General features: G+C 43.4%; 1 protein-coding gene across 2 annotated transcripts in view; it reads left to right on the top strand.

The window, feature by feature from the left end:
* Window positions 1-7,653, top strand: part of LOC117304126 (transcription factor A, mitochondrial-like) — a 70,485-nt gene extending 62,832 nt beyond the window's left edge. Inside the window, exon 7 of one of the 2 annotated variants that reach the window (XM_033788626.1) lies at window positions 5,516-7,653. In XM_033788626.1, coding sequence (XP_033644517.1) covers window positions 5,516-5,701 — 186 coding nt within the window. In that variant the 3' untranslated portion in view covers window positions 5,702-7,653. The remainder of the gene's footprint in view (window positions 1-5,515) is intronic. The other variant, XM_033788627.1, reaches the window with a different exon arrangement.
* Window positions 7,654-24,683: the final 17,030 nt, after the last annotated feature.

Below are 24,683 nucleotides of genomic sequence, written 5' to 3'. Positions count from 1 at the left end.
TCATATTGGCTTGCATAGGAATCCAAGCAGTCATGATCGACTTTTAGCTTTGCCAAATCAGTTTCTATGTCACGGAACACTTCAGGACAACTCACATGTTTCCACTGTCGGCTCTTTACAGTAACAGTTGGGACTTTTGGCTTGCACAGACTCAAGTTACACATGACTGCATAATGGTCTGATAATCCAGGTAGAATAACTAAGTTTGAGACAATAGGTGGGGTGATGTCACGAGTTATGACAAGGTCCAGGCAATGACCGAGACGATGAGTCGGCTCCTTGATATGCTGGGTAAGACCGAAAGCCTGAAGTAGATGCTTAAACTGGTTTGTATTGTTGTTGTGGATGTCATCAACATGAATGTTAAAATCACCGGTGATGATGATTTCTGATGGATGAAGGAGATATTCCAAAATCAGATTCTCAAACTAAAGTAAACTTAAGATAGTCACATGTTGGCCATTTGAATCTCTTTCAGGTCTGTACACAATGACAGGGCGAACAGACTTAGAGTTTAAGGAAACCTCAGCATGAAGAGATTCAAAAATTGTGTATTGGACGTCATTACTTTTCACAGAGACAGATAAAGTAGATCTGTACAGTATTGCAACTCCTCCACCGGTCTTGTGGGGTCTTGGGATGTGATGAAAGTAGTAGCCAGCAGGGGTACACTGACGAGTTGTTAAGTTGTCATCTGGTCTCAGCCATGTCAATATCTTTTTGCAGAACAAAATCAGCAAAATCGTCATACTTGTTACAGATGGACTGTGTGTTCAAAACACAAAGGCTGAGTTGAGATTTGGCTGGCGTCACTGGTGCTGGAACAGATGGGAGTGTAACTTCAGGTACAGGGGGTTTATGAACAGTTCTACGGCGACCAGCTTTTTTACCACGATGTGAAGGGTCGGTAAACAGTGCTGGGATTTACAAAAAGGCCAAGGTTCTGCAATGTTAATATACAGGAAGGCAGCAGAGTTGTAGCACGTGTGGATGGGGTATAACGGAGACTGAGAAGCTTGTTTCTTGAGTAGGAATTGGCCGCAGGAATCACATCCTTGACCGCAGCTTGTATGAGAAGTGTAAACTTGTCCCAAGTATCTTCTATGTTGGATTCATCGTAGAACAGGTCCCAGGGGATGCACTCTAGAGTCCGCTTGAAATCTACAGAATCAGCTTTGTGGAACTGTAAAAATGTTCTAGAAAGTTGTTGATTAGGCATATAGAGAGGTTAAGTTGAAAATAAACAGAATCATGATCACTAGTCCCCAGACCAGCACCTCTGCTTATGTCGCTGACCAAGTTAGAGTTGTTACAAAAAATGAGATCCAACATGGAGTCCTGGCCGTTGTTGTTACGCCGAGGTGGAAAAGTCACCAACTGCGAAATGTTGAGCAATTCAGTTAAGCTGATAATGTCGGTTGCACATTTGTTCAAAGTAGGAGGAAATTCCGGGTCGATGGTGAGCGGCAAGTTTAAGTTGAAGTCTCCGGTGAGAACGATGGATTTGAATTGGTTACAGTGTGGCAAAATGCGATCTGCCCGACAAACTGGCTGAAAAGAACAGATTTGCAAGCAAATAGAACTCCTCCACTGATACGGTTTCTGTCTATTCGAAATATTTGGAAGGAAGGGTTGAGTCATTCGCCATCCAACATTGTGTCAGTTAATAACCAGGTTTCTGTAACAGCAATTATGTCCAAGTTGTCTGTGGTACACAATACCTGCAAATCATGGAGTTTACTTGTGTATCTTTAGCCCGACTGATCTGGCAGCTTCTGAGATCTTTAGCCCGACTGATCTGGCAGCTTCTGAGACCTCTAGTATGCGCCCTCCAGGGCATACATTTCAAACATGTGAAATTTCTTGTTGTGGGTATAAATTGATCTACATGTAGTGAAACTGGCCCAACATAAAGCGTATTTCCAGCTTAGCATGGATATCTTTTCTTGTGCGCGGGGAAACTCATCATACGTAGCCTTTGCTTCGAAGCCTGCACAGATATTTCAGCACTTGCACAGGAAGCGGAGAATGGTGAGTGTATGCACAGAGTTTAGTTGAAAGCAGAGCCATCAAGCTGGCCTGTGTTCTAAAGTGGGTTTATAGTTTGCTTCACTAATTTGTGAAATTACTTGAGGGGAAGTTATAGCTTGACATTGCAGAAATCTTGCATATTGAATTGATATGTCTCCTTAGAGCACCACGTATCGGCAGGAGTAGGAAAGGCATATATACACTTAAAAAATTATGAGATTTAAATACAATTTATGTTTTTAAACATGTATTATTTCACGACTAAATGATCAATCCACCCTAATGTCTAGCTGGCAAATTGTGCCGTGATGCGCAATCACGGCTATGCGCAATCACGGCTCCCTTTTAAGGCCCTCACAAAAATGTGTTTTTCATATACTAGTAAATTTGATAAGGTACATGATGGTTAGAGGATGCAACTTATCCCAATCCAATGCCTTCAAACAAAAACCCTTTATCCTCTCTCCGTTTCTGATGTTGGCATCCATGTATTTGTTTTCTAACCGCGTTCTGGACCTACATGTATTACTTGTACATACTCCATTGGATTTGTACACATACTGTACATGTAGGCCTACATTGGAATCCTACGGTGGTTCAGGGTTTTCGTTTAAACGAATGTACAATCTGATAGGGTTTTTGTAAAAGGCATTGGATTGAGGTAGTGGGACCTTATTTCAAATACTACACATCTGATTTTCAAGTTTGTTTCAGTTATTGACTCCTTTGACATTGGACATTCGCACAGGCTAGCCGTGACCCCATGTTGACCTTTACTTTCGGGTCAACCGGAAGTAGGACCATACATGTATCTTTAAGAACTAGGGCCTATACAACCGATTTTCAAACTTTTTTTCAGTTATAGACTCGTTAGGCATTAAAAATAAACTTTGAAAAACCTTGACCCCAAGTTGACCTCTACTTCCGGGTCAACCGGAAGTGGGACCATATCTCAAGAACTATACACAACCGATTTTCAAACTTTGTTTCCAGTTACAGACTCATTGGTAATTTTAGCACATAATCCGAACAAAGCAACACGGAACAGCTTGTGTTTGGTCACAAACACCTAATGTCTAGTTATTATTAGAACTGTTTGTTTATTTACTTGACCTCTGACCTTAACATAAATCATGGAGCACCTGATGTATCCTGATGCATGATCACTTGGATGTATAGTGCATTGGATGTATAGTGCATTTTGAGAAACATTTCATTTCGAAAGTTATTCGGTTATGGAAAATTATATATCTTTTTATCCTCAAGAATTTCTTAAAACATAAGCCTAGCTTGACTCGGGATTGCAAGCGTACCTTTTAAAATTACAGCGTAACTTGGAATGTACATGTATAAGCGTAACTGCGTAGCTGTGAGTGTAACCATATCTTTTGGAAGGTAAGCATATCTTGGAACGTAAACATAACTTGAAAGCGTACATGTACCTGTTGATATCATAGCGTATCTTGAAGGAACATAAGTGTATCTTGGAACGTAAGCGTAGCTTAGTAGCTGCGTACATGTATAGCTTGGAACGTACATGTAACCATATAATATATTTTGGAACATAGTCGTAACCATATCTTTTGGAACAACTCATGGGAAATTGCAAAATTTGATTGCTTAGTCGAGTCGCAACTACTGCTATTCAACAACAACAACAACAACAGCAGCAGCAGCAGCAGCAGCAGCAGCAGCAGCAGCAGCAGCAGCAGCAGCAGCAGCAGCAGCAGCAGCAGCAGCAGCAGCAGCAGCAGCAGCAGCAGCAGCAGCAGCAGCAGCAGCAGCAGCAGCAGCAGCAGCAGCAGCAGCAGCAGCAGCAGCAGCAGCAGCAGCAGCAGCAGCAGCAGCAGCAGCAGCAGCAGCAACAGCAGCAACAGCAGCAACAGCAGCAACAGCAACAACAGCGCATTTCACAATAACCGTATCAATGCTCTTTACATTAGTGCCCTGGTCATGGGGCCAATAACATCCCTGTAATGTTTCTCAGCTCCCGTGGAAGTATACAGCCCTGAGCTGCCTGTAAGGCGCATGTGGCTTTTTCATACACAATATCAACCACACTCCGGCGAATCAGCACCAGAACTTGAATTCTAATAAAAACCTTAAATGATGTTTTGACTTGAAACTTAAATCAAATAATGCTTCTTACATATAGATGCATATGAAAAGAACATATTCAAAGAGTGCATCACTGGTTCCAGTTGAATGAGCTGAAACAATGACAATCTTAAATAGTCGTAACTCCTTGTTGCTATGACGTACTGACTTGAAACTTAAATCAAATATTGCTTCGTACATGTAAATTCACATGAAAAGATGAAACTCAAAGAGTTTATCACTGGTTCAAGTTGAATTAAAGCTAAAACAATGAAAACCTTAAATGGTCATAACTCCTTATTGCAATGATGTAAAGATTTAAAACTTAAATCAAATATTGCTGCTTACATATAGATTATATGAAAAGATGAAACTCAAAGAGGTTATCACTGGTTCCAGTTGAATGAGCTAAAACAATGAAAACCTTAAATGGCCATTAGTACTTGTAAATGTCTCCACCCTTTGACCATCAGTTGATCAATGAATTGGTTTTTCTGTCAGTCATTTGGGTCTATCCCTGATCTGGCGATCAGCAGCTCGCCATGGCAGCTTCGCTATCTAGTCTTCTTCATGAAACATTTTTTAAGCTACTCACACAATAAAACTGTCAAAACTATAACAAAATGCGGTATTCCTACATTTTGACATCCTTTTTTAATTACCTGAAAACTCCTAACAAAAAGAAATTAGGGGGCCATGAAACAAAACAGAGCATATAAGAACGATGTGATCATAAGAATAAACGGATTTGACACGAGGTGTACCGACTGACAAATCCACGATGACAAACATGTACTTTGATGTCTGGCTCCCTCCCAAGCTCACGGCAAGACTCGCAAGCTGTGAGTTCATAGCGCCCGTAACTACACCTCCAGCCCCCATGAGAACCAGCATGGGCTTACGTTCTGATTGCTCCACGCCATGGGGCCATATGACAAGTTTACGTTACACAAACTCTCTGAATACTAATCTTCCGTTAGGTTTTTGACCATGTACAATTTGTATCCATAATCTGAATACGTAGTCTACATATTTTGTAGCCAAAATAGCCCAATTCAGCCGGTGTGCCCCTTTAACAAAGCTTTTTATACCCAGCGGTGGTCTCTAGTTGGATCATAACTGTTTCCTCCTGTTGACATCATTTTCATTATTTTATGAGCATGTTTAATGCTTGTCCGACAAATGAAATAAACATATATATACATGTATTTTCTTTCCTTTTGGATTTTCTCATTAAGCATAAACATGATAAAGACAGTGCAGTTTTAGTGAATAAACATGGTGTGGAAAGTGCTACATGATGTACAATGTAATTACATGCAGTTAAAATAAAGACCCCTGCTTGGTCTTCAGTATGTAACTTGTGTTCTTCTCTTGTGTTCAATAGGATTACTACACCTTGGCAAGCAAGGCCAGAAGAGACTACCAATTAGCAATGGATGCTTGGGAAACCAAAATGTCGGACGAGGGAAATATTTCTGTGGTCAGGAAAAAAAGCCAACTGTTGGAGAGACAAAGAAACAAGACAGAAGCTTCAAAAAAAAAAGCAAAATATGAAGAGGAACCATTTTGAAGCATTTTCTACATGCTACAAGTTCTCGAGAAGCTTATTTTTCAAGTCACTTTGCCGTTTGGCAAAACTTGTTGTCATCTTTTCTTTGCATTGGTCCCCTTACAGAAGAAGACATACAGTACTTAAGCAGCTGTTCATGCAATACAAACAGTTGGCTTAACCTGGCAGCCAATAAGAAGATTGTATAAGTGCACAGCAGTTTAAAAGGAATTTTACATAATTAAACAATATGAAACTGACCTGAAACTTTGGACATGGTGGATTAACTAAAGCATTTTATGTTTTATTTGTTTGTTTTTGTGTGTTGTTTTATTCACTGAAACTTGTTAACAAAACAAGGAATTATACACATTAAGGGACACAGCTTTTAAGTACACGTACACGTACATGTATAGGTTTTCCCAGAAGTGTACATGTATATTGGCAAATAAGCAGTCAATATAAATGTTGCATCATTCTATTTTGGCACAAAATTTAAAAGAACCTCGAAACAACTTTATAGTCTAGTGGGATTTCTGAAAAAAGAGTCCTAAATAAGGTGATTGAGGCATTTTGGGGTAAAAGCGGGGAACCAGACTTTTGTTTTACAATTTTGGTGTGCTGATTCCGAAAAAATGGTTCCCAAGCGAAATTTTGAATTTTTGACCATTGCATAATCATGTTTTTGACTTTTTAAAACCATTTTAAGCAAACCTCTGTAGTATGACAATAAAAAAATGACAAGTGATGCATCTGTACTTGGTTAAAGTCACTGAATAGGATTAAAACATTTCTGAAGTAATTAGTGGTAATTAACACTCGTGATTATGCAAATTAGTGGCCGCCATTACAAAAACGTCAATTCTCTTCAATATCTCTGTAACTAGGCATAGTTTTTCCTATGCTCTGAGGCTGAACCAATGTGGTCAATGATAAGCCAGATGCTTTATAAATATGCAAACGACCTAGTAAAATAGCGTCAAATGCTTATTAATATGCAAATCAGCTAGTATGACTACTAATGAATTTGATAATCACTAATCAATGCTTAATGTATCTAAGGTTAATCCTAACTTTACACCGAAATACTACTTTATGTCAATACAGGCCGAAAGGGCAATTGGTGTCACTCACAAATCCCCCATCGAGTTAACTGCTGTTGCCTAGGAACATATAGCCATACAATGAGTTTGATCACCAATCTGTTGCTGAAATGCACACATTGCTGTGCATGAAACCCATGCTTCTGGCATGAACACAAAGTATCTTCCAGCATGTAACTTTTAGGGATTTGACTCAATGACATCAGTATGGGCTGTGGTCCTGAATCACCATGTTCCCATCCATTGTACATGGGCTCAGGAAGCTCAGGTATGGAACAGTGATTATTTTCAAAACATTGCTTGATAGGGGGTACCCATCAAATTGTAACAGGGAGTATCTCCTAGTTCAAACTTTTCAGCCGGCTTAAGGACAGCTGCAAGTAAACAAGGTGTTGGAGGAAGTTCCATCATCATGTCGCTCGCAGGCGGGATCTCCGGTGTCGTCTTTCACCCTCCCTTTCCTTTATGCAGGCAGCCAACTTTATTGTGGTCTCTGCCCCAGCATCTCTCATCAGGACACCGACGAAGCTCAACCTCTAGTGGTCAGGGGTGCATGGTCTTAGAGGTTGTATAATCATCTCTGTCTTTCTAGTGGAAGCTGCTGGACTACTGGAGGTGGTGGAGCTTATGTACATGTATGACTGGAGGGATGCACTTTTGGGCGGGAAGGATCGAAGCTGTTCTTGTCTCATCCAGCCAGCAACCAACTCACACGCTTCACCGGACAAGAACAGCTTCGATCCTTCCCGCCCAAAAGTGCATCCCTCCAGTCATACATAAGCTCCACCACCTCCAGTAGTCCAGCATTCTCCTGAAGACGAGCAGAGTATACTGTTCGAAACGTCGAGACCAAACCGGCTCTTTTCAGAGCCACCACTCCCTCAAAAGAGTTTTGACCCATGGTTGTACCCGCAAGTTTACTATTAATATTTTTATTTATAGTTGCTCTTAACCTACCAAGTTTTAATATGATCGTAACTAATACTTCCCGCGGATATTGCTTTTTAAAGTGCCCATTTAATGCCCTGTCACTTGACCCCTGATGACGTCATTGATCAGAAACTTGACACATACCGTATAATGGCTGCCTGACGATCAACATGTGTGTACATTTTGAAGTGATTACAAATAACTTCTCCTTACACATCTTCAAAATGATCTCTCTATGGCTGATTTGATACAGGTTTTTCAAATATTTAAAATAGAAACCTTTGACGTCACTTGACAGATGATGACGTCATCATTATATCAGTGTTTATGGATCAAAGTTAGACCATAGAGCAAGAAACAGGAGTTACAACTAGTCGTCTTCCATGTGTGTTATCGCGGTCACAAACGACCAGCGCCAGTTGGCAGAAACATCTGGGGGCGCATTTCCTAACGAGCGAAGTATAAAGAACTAGGTATTATATACACAGATTGCATTGCGTTCGATTGCATTGCGTTCAAGTGTCCTTCTCAACCAACGGCATACGGCAAGGATGTTTTTAGCTACATGTACATGTATGAATAACGACATTTCAATGATTTTGGCAAACAAAAATGCAATAGGAATTACCTCTTTGTGACATTCTTACAAAACAAACACAAAATCAATTGAATAGTTACGGCTCTCTCAACCAAAAATATCCTACACGAGATTGTCTAAAATAAAAAAATAAAATTCATTTTATATTCCCCTCTTTCAGTTTGTGTCCAAATGGTCTACCGTTCAAATGCATATCCCTGCTAGGAAAAGCATTTGCAAACAATCTCAATTCGTTTTCAATGGCCAGAGACCACTGACATTCTTTTCATGATAAAACAATCAACACCACATATATTTCATAATTTTCCCGGTCAGCAAAACCTAACAAATGTCATAATTCATCACAGGAAAGGCCGATTTGTTTGCTTCAAGAAGCTCAAAGTCGACAGCTTCTAATGTAGCATTGTGCGCATGCAACGCGGCTGACATTGTTTACTGCGCCGTGTTGAACTTGTGTGTTGCTACTTTACCATTCCAATAATTATGAATGGAAAACGATGTGATACCAGCGAGGGCAGCGAAAGGCGGTAACACACATGGGGTACAAAGAGCTCGCTGCGGTCGGAATGTATACAGCCTTTTACAGGAGCTGCGGTTCACATCCATAGTGTTTCCACTGGAGGTGGGAGCAGCACCAATCGGATTAATTTAAGCTTCGGGGATTAAGACTGGAGTTGTAACTCCTTCTGTTCCTTGCTCTATGGTTAGACCATGCTTCATTTGATGAATCATTTGTCTTTTGGATCGAACCATTACAAATTTCACTTGTTAATGCTATGAGAATTTTCGGAGAGAAGTGTATACACTAGAATTCTGTTGTTTGTGAAAACAAACACAGATGTGTTTCGGGTGGTGGTACAACATTTACATTGTGTAAATCATATCAATTGTTTGGTACAAGTAGGTAGCACTTACCAAGAGATGTTACTACATGTATTTCATGTTCTTATAATTATTTTTATATTTATATACATTTACTTCATTAATTACAACGTGCTGCTCCGCATAAATATAAAAAGTTAGTTTTAAGCATGCACAATCTTTTGCTCAAGCTGGTTCCGCTATTTGCTTTTATATTTCATTTAATTGTCTGGTTATATTTTGCTATAAAGAGTTACAAGTAAACTGCCTTCCCTGGGCGACCCCGATGAAAGTGCAAACCTTTATTAAAATCATTTCAACTATTGGAAATGCTATAAACTTTCCGTGTCCATTCATTTAAGTTGTTTGTGTTTTAAAAGGGAAGGTACACTGTTGGTAATTGTCAGAGACCAGTGTTCTCACTTGGTGTATCGCAACATATGCATAAAATAACAAACCTGTGAAAATTTGAGCTCAATTGGTCATCAGAATTGTAGTACATGTAGACCAGCCAAGCTCCCAAGCTCCAAACTCCCAACTGTGGTCTCATTACATTGAGATGGTGGAGATTGAGATCCAGGACTCGGAAAGACAGATCTATACTATTGAAAGCGTAACCCGCGCCATCTTGGATTGAAATTAGAAGGTCCAGTGGCATGGCATCCTTGTGGAAATCAACACGGTTGTGTGTGTGGAATTCAACATGTTTGTGTCTTTTCAGACGTCGGGTTGCAAGTCTACAAAACCCTGACCCAAACTCCCACTTACAAGTCATCTGATTGGAGGAAGTTAGGACGGCGACCGTGTGTCAACCACTGGTCGATGTTGTTACCAGACTTCCTAGAAATCTTTCTGACAGGTGACTCATTGGGCAGTGTTTCGCAGATGGTTCTCCGGATTGGTTCACTCATTGCCCCTTGCCCGCCCACCTGCCATTCGATCCGCCCTTTTTGGTCGTTTTTTTTTCGTGTTGTACTAAGCATGGTTCTCCGGATTGGTTCATTCATTGCCGCGCAGGGTCGAAGAGGCTGGGTGCCAGGACAAAACCGAAACAAATCTCACGAATTTGCATTGAATGAATGAAGTAACTCACAGATAGATGTTTCGCAGGCGACCATGTGTCAACCACTGGTCGATGTTGTTACCAGACTTCCTAGAAATCCTTATGACAGGTGACTCATTTGTTGAAAAGATTAAATTTAAATCGAGAATATTTATAAAAAAGCAGTCACTTCCAAACGGCATGAGAATTATGGACAAGGCGGATGGGATCAAATGAAAGCTTTATAATTTGGAAACATTGGGTAGGGCTATAGGTTGGAAGGAGCCTGAAAGGTGTCTATTAATAACATTTTGGGGTTTGGGGGAGGGCTTACACAAATAAAGTAAGCATGTGAAATCAAGCCCAACCTCACATTCTGGTCAGTGTATTGTGAGTGGTGTGTTGTCTGGTTTTGAGACAGGCCACCTGTTGCTTGGTGAAGGAGGTCGCCGTGGGACCACTTCAGGTTGAAAGTGGGTGGCGACCTGGGACTTACAATAAATCTCCATACAGAAATTGCACTATTGATGCAAAACGTATCTTGCTGTTTTTAAACTAGGGACACTATCTTTATAGAACAAATTATTTACAAGAAGAGAGTGTATACATTCTGATTCTTTTTGCCAGTAAACTCAAACGAGTACATGAATACCGTTTTAGAATATGGTTTGATTATTGAAGTATAGTGTTGCAGTTTCAGAGTTTACCCCATCACGGAAGTTTGTGAAACTTATACACGTACGTCAAAGGCTGTTTTGAAGCTGTAAAAAAAAAACTTTGCATTTGGTCAAAGTTGTGGAGCAAAACGACATTAAGTTTCCTTTAGAATAAGTACATTCACAAAATTGGTTAGAGCAGTGTGTTGGTCAGGTCTCAGAATGTACATTTTGCCAAATCCATTGTGTAGCCTACTTTAGCAATCGGCCCGTCGGGTTGGTTACTGGAGATAATGTTAACAAAAGATCCCTCATGCGGCTGAATGGGGTACATTTCTAGGAGTTTATCTATTACAAAATTGACCCAAACTGGACGTAACAAACCCCCAAAATAACTTGACATGCTTTCTGAAAGTGAAATAAGTTAGAGAAAATTAAGAAGTGATGACGAATTTACCGTTTTTATTTAGTTTGTACAATAAAGGGTTCCAGAGATATGGGATGTATGGAAGTTTGTTTCTAGAGCAGAGTGAACATGAACGGTCAGAAATTGTGTCGTTAAAATTTTGCGAGATGCAATAAGCCCAAAGTGACAATAAACAATACACTAATTGACGTTCACGTTCACGTTTAGTGCTCCCGTAACCTCCAGCCTATTGACCAGAAAGTTTACAGGACAAAATAATTCAGATGAGAATAAACTAAAAAGAGGCCTACGCTCTTACCCCCCCCCCCCCCCCCCCGAAAAAAAAAAACCCCAAAAGCAGCGGTGATAAAAAAGACAGTAGATAGATTAGACTTTTGGCACACAGCATGTTCCGAAAACTCGCTTTATTTAGTGCTGTAACAACGCTATGTATCATGGGACGTGACGCTCCATAAATCGCGATAAATAAGTAAAGGGCCCAAGAAAGACTGGGTAAACTTTTAAAAAAAAATCAACCCTGAAGGCAAATTGTGTTAATTATGGCATACAAGTTTGTTAACGGTATTTAGGGGTGCTGAGCTCGAATTTGCTGTATGCCAAGCTCAAAAATGTCCCATAATGCCTCAAAATCCCAAATCCAATATGGCCGCCACAGTGCGTGCAAGCTTTATGCATGAACGGCGGGTATTGTAAACGAACAGCACCCACGCACTGCATGCTGCACTGCCTTGTAACACCGCTTTCACACTGGCAGTTCGACTCGGCCGCGGCTCGGCAGTTCGTCGATCTACATGTAGTAGGCTGGTGCGATGCAGCAGAAAAACAACAGTGAGTACCGAGCAGAAAATGTCATTTTTTGACAATGTTTTTTAATTTCACTCAACAAAAAGGAAATGCAAGCATTATGAATGTTTATTGAGTGTGTGTGGAAAGTTTTGGTAGTGTGGTACAAAAGAAACTTTAGTTATTGCTGGCTAACGGTCGTAAAACTTTCACCTATCAACGCTGATTTGAAAAACGTATAGCGTTAAGGAGGCCCAAAATATTAGACCCCTATAAGGCTCACGGGGGAGCATAATAGTTTCTAGAAGTATGCATATTATACGTCGTCTAACCCAAAACGAGGTGGGCGCAGCCACTGCAAGTAGTTGCGGACATGCGCAATAGCTTCATTTTGGGTTAGAATGATGACCCTCACCCACATTACATTTCAAAATATTTGTGTAAAGGATTTTCATCATCTAGCGGGGTGCCGCGCAGAGCGCGGCATCCCGCTAGTATACTTGATCACCAATCTGGGAGACTTTTCCGCAATGCTGCCGTCCCCATCATCTATGACCACAGTAACTTTGATCATTAGGGATGTGTTCATCTGGCAGATATGAAACTCCTCAAGAAGACAGAGATGTTGATGATGTTTAGAATCTTTCATAACAAACAGTTATACTAAGCTTTGATGTGTTCCGACTAAATCCAACCTTCGCGAAGAAGATGACACAGACTCTGATATTGTTAGAGAGATACCACTGGTATCTTTGCCAACCAAAGACATTGCACCAGTTGATGTGGTAAGTGATCTTCTAACAACTCCAGATCATGGAATGCAGTGCAGTATATGATGACCATCTGGAAGCACAGTCTGATTCAAGAAACTGTTGGTTTTAGTGACGCCCTGAAAAAAACTGTGCGCAAAAACTTTTCCTGATCTGTACAATACAAATGTTTCAACCAAACGAATTATGTACAGTACAAAAGTCTATCAAAACGGACAGAAAGTTACTGCAACAATTGCTCAATGCTGCCACTGGAACCTACAACGTGGTCTTGATCACTAGATTGGAGACAGAGGGTTCCACCAAGGCAGTGACACAGTCGAAGAGAATGGGAAAGAAAAAGCCAATTCGAAAGGTCATCGATAGACCCGGGTTCCACTCCTTCACGTCAGGTATACTATGTCAGAAGTTGTCAGTAGTTTTCGTAGAGAAGGAGCACAGGCGGGGTTCCTTTATGTTACGGAAGCCATGTTCCTTTAGGAGAGATGATGTTTTGAGGAACCTTAGCAGGCTGACACCAGGTTGATGCTCCATGCATAGAAGCAGTCAATGAAGGATAAGAGTGATTTGCAGGTGGAGAAATGTCACTTCTGGTGAACTTAGTGTGAGAGACTTGCACAACCTGTAAGGCAGCTGCCATGCTCTTACATGATGCAACACAGCCTCTCCTACATGACCATTGGGAAAAGAAAGTCTCTGAAAAGCATAGTTAGTGTCAAGGGAATCGGCGGTAATGGAGAACTTGCTCTCATTGAGCAGTTTGGTAACACTTGTGCACCTTGGTAAAAATCATCAACCTTGTCAGGCAAACTCTTTGGTAAATAAGGCGAAGAAGTGTTTGGAGATGTTACCGCCAACAAGAGATGCACTGAAACTTCACACAGCATAAACTAGGAAAACATACATGGACGTCTCATCTCTCACAGTCACTGACACAGACACACAGGAGCTTAAAAGAAAGAGTGAGGTTACCTGGAAGACTACCCCTATCCCAAATGCTTGATTTGAGTTAGTTTTATAAGGATGCAGTCAAAGGGCACCATGTCAAACTGTAAAACTATGTCAAACTGTAAAACTATGTCAAACTATTCCGCGTGAATAGCATACAAGTACCTTCTTGTTTCATTTTACTACATAAGAAAGTTTGATATGATTTTTTTTCAATGCCTTGGTATAATTGACCTTTAAAAAAAACAATGTTTTCAGATAATTATATGCATTGCTGGGATAGGAAGTGCAAAACACTCTATAATGCTCAAGACACATACTTTTTGAGAAAATCGCACTTTAAGATTTAATTTTCCTATGCGTTTGTGTACAAGACAAAAGATTAACTCATAATTTCACAGGCTTGGCATGTCAATATGATGATGAAACTATATTTTATGAATAGATCTATCAATTGGGGTCAGTTTGGGGATATTTTAAAAAATGCAAAATGTTTGCCTTTTTTGAATTTCTGACCTTAAAATGAGTCGTTATGACCCCACATGAAGGTGGTATTTGAATTATTTGTTTTTCTCAAAAACTGCCTGGGTATATTTACCTTTCAAAAAAAGTTGTTTGAAACCAATATATGCACCAATGAGGATGGGGAGTGCAAAAACAATTGGTGTACTCAAAATTCCCCCCCACAGTAGTGTGGGTAGGGTCTACGAACGAATACTTACCTGTAGAGCAAATTACTACAATTGCATATTCCCTATGCGCCGCTAGGTAACACTAAGACTTTTTTACAACAAGTGCAACAGCGCACCGGCGCGAACGCCATGCGCAATCGCCCTCTTTCTCGGAAACTCATACGTACAAGTATACAAGAACCAAGTATAGTGGGGCAGGCGGGAGGGATGCTCTACAGGTAAGTATTCGTTCGTAGACCCTACCCACACTACTGTGGGGGGGGGAGTCTACGTCACTCTACTTACCTGTAGAGCAAATTACTACAATTGCATAGACTAGCACCGTTTTGGAAGGCGGTGGGTATACGCAGGACTATTGCACATCATACAATTATTATGGCGTCATGGCAACGAGGCGCGACCGGAAGGAGGCACCAGCTGTTGCAAGATAAGAAACGCAAAATATGGGGCCACATTGTCCGCCCACGACCCGGGGGGTGTCGTCCCCATAGGACAAGGAAAAAACACTACAATGTTAGACAGTGGCATAAATATATGGCATACAGACAAGAACTCACCGAGGGTGAAGACTTGATGCGAAGAGGACTAGCGGGAGGATGACCCGCGGGAGGCCGACTGCAACACCGCCCGGCCTGCCTGGCCGTCAGTCTGGAGTACGTCCTTCATGTAGCACTGTGAGAAGGTTGTAGCACTCTTCCAACAGGCTGCCTTGGTTATCTCCTCTATTGGTATACCTTTAAAAAATGCCCAAGAGGACGACACCCCGCGTACGTCGTTGGCCCGGAACGGAGCCGATGGCGGTAACGATCCAGCGGGCTATGGTATCGCGCGTTACCGGTTGGTGAGGGGTTGTCGAGGCCAAGAATAGTTGGTGATGGCCAGAGCCGATAGGCTCGGTGCGGCTTATGTACCATTTAAGCGCCCGGAAAGGGCACAAAAGTCCGGAACAAAAATGTCCGGAGGCTGAAAAGAATCAGATTGATTCTTCGTCAGAAAACCTGCGGAAGGAACCAGCCGGACACCACCGGGTTCTCAACGAATGTGACCCGGTGCCAAAGTCAGGGCGTGGAGCTCGCTACGTCTGCGCGACGTAGCAGCCGCCAGCAGAAAGGAAACCTTTATCGACAACTGCAGCAAAGGAGCGTTGCTGAGGGGTTCGAATGGGGGACCTGTTAGAGTGGAGAGGACACTCTGGAGGTCCCAAGACGGGACAAGTTTGCGTACCGGAGGCCGAGATACAAACATGCCCCGCGCCAGCTGAGAGATCGCTTGATTGGAAGAAATCGAGGAGCCATCGGGAAAACCCTCATGAATGGCTGCGATGGCCGACCGGTAATTTTTGACTGTGGCGGTCACCAGCCCACTTTCGTACAGGTAGAGAAGAAAATCCCCTACGTCCCTCAGAGAAGCACTGGGGGGACGTATAGATCGCCGTCTACACCATTTAAAGAAATGGCGTAGTCGGCAATCGTAGACCTTACGAGTGGAGGCACGCCTCGACTGGGCGGCAAGCTCTGCAGCCCGGCGTGAAAGGCCTGCTGTGCGGAGCGACTGGGTGATAACACCCAGCACGTCAGGTGGAGTTCCCTCGGGGCCGGATGAATCATCGCGGAACTGGTTTGATAAAGGAGATCCGGACGTTGAGGCAGGACCACCGGGCGGTGGACCAGGAGCCTCACGAGTCGAGGGAACCACGGCTGACGCGGCCAGAACGGGGCTATGAGGAGCACCCGGCAGTGGGCGGTCTCTATCTTGGTCAACACCCGGGGGATGAGTGAGAATGGCGGAAAGGCGTAAGCCAGGAGGCCCTCCCACAGAATCGACAGGGCGTCGATCTGCCATGCGTTGGGGTCTGGAACCCTTGAGCAATACGTTGGCAGCTGATTGTTTGCCCGTGAGGCAAACAAGTCTACGTGGGGTCGATCGATCAGCCGGAAGAGGGTCTGTGCCACCTGAGGGAGCAAGGACCACTCTGTCGGGGCAATCCAGCCCCTGGAGAGGGCATCCGCTGTCACATTCTCTTCCCCCGGGATGTGGGCTGCCGACAGAGCAACGCCCTGGCGGATGCACCAGTGAAGGAGCTCCCAAGTCAGGGCGCACAACTGCGCCGACCGGGTGCCTCCTTGGCGGTTGACATAAGCCACGACCGTGGTATTGTCGCACCGCACGAGCACCGCACGTCTCGACACTGCAGTCTGAAAATGCCGAAGGGCATTGAAGACCGCCATCAACTCTAAGACATTGATGTGGGACGAGCGGTGTTCCGGGCCCCACTGTCCCGCGATCTGGCGCGGGTGGAGGGTCGCCCCCCAGCCCTGCTGTGACGCATCGGTGACAATGGGCGGAACACGCGCCCCTGAGTGAGATGGGCCTCGTCCAGCCACCACCGCAAGTGCGGGCTCAGCCAGGGAGTAGTGGGTACCGGCAGGTGGATAGGGTGGTGTCGAGGGCGGTAAAAAGACAGCAGATGGAGCTGAATTGGCCGCATCCAAAAATCCACCAAGTCCACCATGCTGGCCATAAGGCCAAGGAGCCCGAGCCAAGCCCTTGCCGGAGCCACAGCCGCTGGGAGAAAGAGGGACACGCACTGAAGAAGATTCAGTACGCGGTCCTCCGTAGGGCGGGCTAGTCCCCTCGGTGGGCGGAGATCGAGAGCCGCTCCGAGGAAGGTAGGGTTCTGCGAGGGTATCGGGTGCGACTTTTCGGCGTTCACTAGGAACCCGAGATCGGAAGTGAGGCGCCAGGTGAGCCTGAGTGCCGCATCCGTCGCCGCCCGCGATGGCCCCACTACCAGCCAGTCGTCGAGGTACATGAATATCATGACCCCGCGCCTCCGTAGAGCAGCCCCGATTGTCCTCACTACCCGGGTGAACACTCAGGGCGAAGTGGACAACCCGAAGGGCAGGGTCGCAAACTCGTACATGACGCTGTTGTACATAAAGCGTAGGAATTTGTGATCCTCGGGCCTGATGGGCACGTGGAGGTACGCGTCCCTCAGGTCCAAGCTCGCCCCCCAGGCGGGTGTGACGATAGATTCGAGAATGGTCCGCATCGTCTCCATACGGAAGTGCTGCGGACGTATGAATCTGTTGAGGGGTTTCAGGTTTAAGATGGGGCGCCACTCGCCCACCTCCTTCTTGGGAACCAGGAAGAAGGTGGACATGAAACCCGTCCGCGCCCCTTGCATGGGAGCGGCGTAAATTGCTCGTTTCTGGAGGAGGGAGGAAATCTCCCCCTCGAGAGCAACCGCTTTCCCATGTCGGAAGGAATCGGCGTGGGCCGAATTATCATGTCCGACGGGGGGGTCCCCGTGAACTCGAGCGCGTAGCCGTACTCGAGTGTCTCGAGGACCCACCGGTCGGAGACAACCTGTCCCCAGGACCCCAGAAATTTCTGAAGGCGGCCCCCCACGGGTCCGTCGGTGGGAGGCCGCCTTGAGGCAAGCGAGTCACTTGCGCCATGCCCCCGGGAATCGGGGGTTTGGCGCGTGAAAACCCCGCCCCGCTTAAGGGCGCTGGTGTCCCATCTGGGTCGGCGCGGCTCGGACACTAGATTGAGTGTCGGCCCTGCCGCGAAACCCACCACGGGCGGGCCGCTGAGGTTGACGCCGTGGTATGGTATAGGAGGCTTGCTTCTTTGCCTTGGCCTTGGGCGCAGCCGGTTTCTTCAAATTAATCTTATCCACCGCCTTTATGCGCTTGGCCTCAGCTTCCATGGATTCTTGGAACTGGCCCGCAAAAAGGTCGGGACCTGTGAGCGGCAAGGCGTCAAGACGCTTGCGCGCTCCCACTGAAGGAAGGAACAGTGCGTCCAACACGTTCGCCCTACAGGGAAGACGTAGCCAGGGCAGAAATACGTGAGAACTGGTCCAGGATGGTCCTCAAGCCATCATCAAGGCAGTGCAGGGCAGCGACCACGAGATTGGCGGGAACCGCCGAGTCGCCGTCAGCGCCCAAGGCCAAATACTCGGAAAGGAGTAACAAGAAAGAAGTGGACCGCATCCCAAAACGGGAGGCTGAGTCCAACTTCTTAGCCACTTCTTCCAATTTCCCACGGGCCTTATCGGCGAAGGGACGTTTGGAGGAAGTAGCCCCCCGGTCGGCAGTGAGTTTATCCGATGCCGAATCTGGGAGAACGGGCGTTGCAAAATACTTATCGAAATCCCCTTGGGGAAAACGATAGTGAGCTTCGGTGCGTGAAGCATGCGCCCGCCATTTCCCTGCGTCGGAAATGTATTCTGGGCCGATGGAGCTGGACCCGACCTCTTCTTGAAAGACTGTCGTTCAGAAGGAGGGGGGTCGGCCACGGCCGGCAGGTTCAGCGCTCGGATCATGTCCCGCTGAACGAGCCGCAACTCAGTCTCACGAATTGACAACCGCTGCATAGCGGACAACTGGTCCTCTTCCGGGGACGAGTCATCCCCAGTGCCCAGTACTTTTATCATGGCCCACAGAAGAACCCGAATCAGAAAATTCTGAAGCCGGGTGCAAACTGATCCCCGACAGGGATGTTATAGTCCTGGCGGTCACAGGTGGCCCCACAGGGGCCAGGGATACCGCTGGGACACGAGTCTGCGTCGGCACCGGTACTGAGCGGTGGTGCGGCGGAGACTCCGGGGCCCTGCTCACGGTATGAGGGATACAGCTACCAGAGGCCACCCACTGGTGGTCGAACGGGACCGGTGCGTCGCCCCGGGCCGGGAAACCCGGCGGGGCTGACACGCCATGACGGGCCGGCAAAACGGGCGGAGCCACTGGGCCATGGCCCTGCTCCAACCTGCCCGCCAGGGTGGCGGTCAACGCTTGAAAGGCCTCCATGAAATCGGCCCGTGAAAGCGAGTCACCGCGGTGACGTTTGCCCCTGTGGGAGGAATCACTGGAGCTCGAAGAGCGCCGTGTTCTTTTCCCCTTTTTGGCCTTTTTCCCTCGGGAAGAAAGGGATGGGGTGGCCTCAGAATTTTTGTTTTCTTGCTTGTGCCCGGGCGTTTACCCTTGGACAGGTTGGACCCCTGGACGCTGACCGACGAGGGGGAACAGGAAATGTTCCCCCCGAAGTCAGCGGGATCCACGACCGACGCAGCACGCAGGGGCTGTGAAGGTTGGGAGGACTGCGCCGACGACGGATCGTCAACGGCGTAGCCCCCCGAGGAGTCGAGCTGTCCCGGGGAAAGGGAAGTATCCCCGGTAGCGACAGTGCGACCCCTCCCTGCCTTTCTAGAACTCATTTTATCAACTAAGAAAATTAATAAAGACGACACACACACTCTACAAACACGTCTTTATCAAGGTAACAATAATGAAATATACACAATGTATTTTATATCTCAAAGAGACTCGGTTTAACGGAAAGTAACAATTTTCTAGGGAGCCTAAAAAATTTACGTGTCACCTGTTCGGAGCTAAGAGAGAAAGAGGGCGATTGCGCATGGCGTTCGCGCCGGTGTGCACTGGGCGATGGAGGGCGCTGTTGCACTTGTTGTAAAAAAGTCTTAGTGTTACCTAGCGGCGCATAGGGAATATGCAATTGTAGTAATTTGCTCTACAGGTAAGTAGAGTGATGTAGACTTACCCTTTTCAAGATTATCACATTTTTACATTTTGTTTTGCTATACATTTGTGTACAAGGTCAAAGTTTATACGTTAATTACATGCTTGTAGTATCAACATAAAGTTAAAAATACATTTTATGGATAGACCTATCAAATGAGTGTCATTATTTTGAAAATATTGATTTTTTACCTCGTTAACCTTTTGACCTTAAAATTCAAAATCAAGCTGGGCATCCACCCTACTCGTCTTCCCGAGTCCATGATCCATACATCAAGCATGGATGCCAGCCATTAACAGCTAGAAGTCTTTTATTATTTAAGTGAGAAATTAACTCCATTTCAAAATCTATGCTACATCAGAGGTCGCCGTTTCTCACTTTCAACAGCTCTCCAATGCTCGTTACCAAGTCAGTTTTTAAGTTAATATTTGTTTTGAGTAATTACCAAACCTGTACTTTCCCTTTAAGACAACTATATGTAGTGGCATTTCAATTTTTGGAGTGTGGAGCGCCGTTACAGTATTTTTATTATGACTACTTTGGGAGAAGCCCAATTACTGTGCTCTACATGTACCTTAGATAATACACAATTATCTTGTATTTCGTTGGACACTTTCGGTAAACAGTCTTGTCCAAAGGCCCACACTACGTGTATCACAACTTATATATAAAATAACAAACCTGTGAAAAGTTAGGCTCAATCGGTCATCGGAGTCGGGAGAAAAAAACCTGGGAAAACCCACCCTTGTTTCTGCACAATTCGCCATGTCATGACATGTGTTTACTATAATCCGTAATTCTCGATGTCGAGAATTGGTAATTGTTTTAATGTTTTCTCGAAAAGTAAAGCATTTCATGGAATAATATTTCAAGAGAGGTCTTTTACCATTTCCCTCTGTAAACCCTGCAAGTTATTTGTAAATCTTTTTTTTCTTTCTTTTTTCTGTTCCGAAAGTGTATAATGGCTTTAAGTTCTTGTTCAACCTTGTCTCTCAATGCAATAGAACAGGCTGTGCCTTGTAGAACATTGATTTGGTTACATGTGTACTTCTGGAATTCTCACAGAAGAAAGTGAAATCCTTGATTGGGTTTCCACACTCTGCAAACACTTCCTTGTGTTTTAGCAAAAAGTCTTTCACTGTTTTTGCGGTGGGAGCTACTGTTGTCTCCACCTTAAAGATACTGTTCCAATCCACCTTGAATGCTTCTAGCACTGACAGCCAAAAAGAGCTGGTTTGTCCCCAGACACACAAACAAATTGTAGTTGGCGCTCTAAATTTGAAAAATCCACAACATCAACTTGTTATGCTTAATTCCATTCTATTTTTAATTAGAAATTTGTTTCTGCCTTTACATGTACATCAAATTTACAATAAACTTAATTTTACCGTATAGGCCTACAGTAAACAATACAACAAACTACAACATTTCTCTATAAAAAAAAATACAAAGACTAAATAAATTTATGACATATTAATTAGGGAATCAATATGTGGTGAAGAGGTTTTCAACTAGTGGTTTAAACCTGCGCAGAGGCCTGGACTTAATAATTTTACCGAGACGAAGTCGAGGTAAATTATCAAGAACCAGGCCTAGGCGGGTTTAAACCACTAGTTGAAAACCGATTCAACACACTTTGATTCACATTCATAAATACCTTTTCGGTCAAAAAACAACCCCTCGTGATGCCCTCTCGACTAATCAGAATGGATAAACTGTCTTAGGTATTTATGCATAATGAATGGTTATGGAGTGCAATGGTGCGAATATTTTCATGAGGTGAAAGATGGAGTGTTCTATTCAGCGAGGCGGAGCCGAATGAAAATGTTCTCACTATTGCAGATGAAAATCATTCATTATTTGTTTCATATAAAATAAAATTAGATCTTTGTCATTTTGATTGAAGGATACAGGGGCTGTATTCACAAAGCCCTCGTAAACTGGTCACTTACCTGGCTCTTAGTAAGACTTAAGTAAGACTTTAGTAAAGCCCTCAAGTGTTATTCGTGAAGCATTCTTATCGCTTTACTACCGCGTTACTTACTATACCTTTCGTAACGCCTTCTTAAGCGGGAACGCGCTTGAGCTGAACAGTCATGGATTTGTTATGTAATTCACTGGAGCGTGATCTCATTGTCCAGAATAAGTATTTATACAGTGACTGGACTGACTGACGTCACTTACAAGATATTTGTCACCCTGCAAACATGGAGATCCAGGAGAAAGACCGTTGTCCCAAAACGCAAGGAGGAGGCGAAGGGGAATCACCGGAAGGCAAATTTCTCGCCTACTGAGATAGTGAAGTTAGTTGACCTTGTTGCATTGAATTCGTCGGTGCTTAACAACAAATTTTCAGATAATGTAACGCTGAAGAGAAAGGCCAGATTTTCGCGGAAAATCAACTGTGTACATGTAGGAAAGGTCCTCAGAACTATCAAAGTGGTTCATCACAAATGGGATGACATTCAGAGATTTCGCAAGCTTTCACATGACTCAAACATGCAATGAGAGTACAAAATGTAGTTGGTTACCCCTGAACTAAAATAAATAAATAAACAAAGTAAATTAAGTCAATGAAGTAAATAAATACATAAACAAATATATAATGATGAAATGAACTAACACAAATCAAGGAGAATTTATTAAAAATAGATACAAAATATGTTGGTACCTTCTCCAAAATTTCGCAATGTTTGAGAAATTTTTGCAAGGATTGTAGAACATATTCAAAGTGGTTGTCCTTGGCGTAAAGCTCAATACGCCAGGAAATGTTGGCCAGGAATGTTGAAAAAGGGCTTAAGAAAACGCTATGAAGCCGAAAACACCCCACGTACATGTAGCACTCGTGAATATGATGCAACTCGCTAAGAAAGAACTAGTAACATGTAAATGCTTACTATAAGGCCTAAGAATACGGCCTAAGAATTCTAAACAAATAAAGCAAGGTACATGTAGGCCTACAATTTCTAATTGTGACAATAAAAACCTGTTTCTTGGTTCGGCCTGATGTATTTTAACATTGACTGTGCGTTCTTCAAGCTTTTTTGAGACATGCAGACTTGAATGTAGTATGTGCCTTGCAGTGTTAACACTGCCTGCTACATTACTTAAGACGCTCACAATGAATTGTTCTTTTAAAAATATGTTTGTTAATTATGAATCATAATTACATTTGTATTACAGGTAAAATATACATGTGTAAGTAAAAACTATCATTAGCTTTTACTAGCCTTCTACTTAAATCCTCATGAGTAACAGTAAGACTTTTTGGCTAGTAAATGGTCGAACTACATGTTGAGGGACTCTTCTTATTGAGATGTAAATAAAACCGACCTTTTACTATTGTCCTGTAGCATTTACTTGTAGTTTTACAAGATAAAAGGTCCAACATTGGCAAAAGGTTGATTAAAGTAAAAGATCAGGCATGAGCATTTGCTAAAATCTCTATAAATAACCTTTTACTGGACTAAACACCTTTTACTTGAACAGATTAGTAAATGGTAAGAGAAAAGCACACTAGCGGGGTATTCAGGAGTATAACAATAGCGGGCATGGACTCATAGATCAATAGCAATTATCTGAAATACAGGGTGCCGTTTCCACTTAGTCAAGTTTTTGATGGCGGCAGTGGCTATGATGAGTGTGACAGGAATAAAACATGCCCCCCTTATTTTGTTAATCGAGAGCCCTCAACGTCAGGTTTTCGGGTGCTCCCATAATTCCAATGAAGACAGACAGCCGTTTAACAGTCTTTTGATTGTCTTCATAATTTCAGATTGGTATTAAAACAGAGTAGAATCCTCAGAAGTCTAATACATGACCCATTATTTAAATGAGTGTCACACGAGGAAACAGCCACCCTCTCCGTGCCAGAGCTCCAAAGATTGGTACTTTTAGAGCAATTAAAGTACACACCAGATTTAAAAGTAACACTATAAATTGATCATTAGGCTAAAGGAAAAATAGCCCTTTATTACTGACCCGGTACAGTGCCATATGCGCAACACTGGTGGTTAAGTAAAAGCCCAAGCTCCTCATGCAGTAGCTTGTAAAAATATAAGTCATTGCTACAGGTTATTAGTAAAAGTTGTTATTATTATTTATATGTCTATAAGTTAAAGGTAATCCAACAAGCATTTACTTAAAATAGAAGTCATTGCTACAGGTTATTAGTAAAAGTTGTTATTATTATTTATATGTCTATAAGTTAAAGGTAATCCAACAAGCATTTACTTAAAATAGAAGTCATTGCTACAGGTTATTAGTAAAAGTTGTTATTATTATTTATATGTCTATAAGTTAAAGGTAATCCAACAAGCATTTACTTAAAATAGAAGTCATTGCTACAGGTTATTAGTAAAAGTTGTTATTATTATTTATATGTCTATAAGTTAAAGGTAATCCAACAAGCATTTACTTAAAATAGAAGTCATTGCTTTTTATTTATATGTCTATAAGTTAAAGGTAATCCAACAAGCATTTACTTAAAATAGAAGTCATTGCTTTTATTTACTAGTGCGACCATTTACTTATCCGAGTCAAGTAAAAAGTTAGTGTAAAAGTAAAAGGTTATTTATAGAGATTTGAGCAAACACTCATGCCTGATCTTTTACTTATCGACCTTTTGCTAATGCTGGACCTTTTGC

Source organism: Asterias rubens, chromosome 20 (assembly GCF_902459465.1).
Source record: "Asterias rubens chromosome 20, eAstRub1.3, whole genome shotgun sequence".
Classification (NCBI taxonomy): domain Eukaryota; kingdom Metazoa; phylum Echinodermata; class Asteroidea; order Forcipulatida; family Asteriidae; genus Asterias; species Asterias rubens.
Note: the sequence above shows the minus strand (reverse complement) of the source record. Positions and strands in the feature narration are given on the sequence as shown.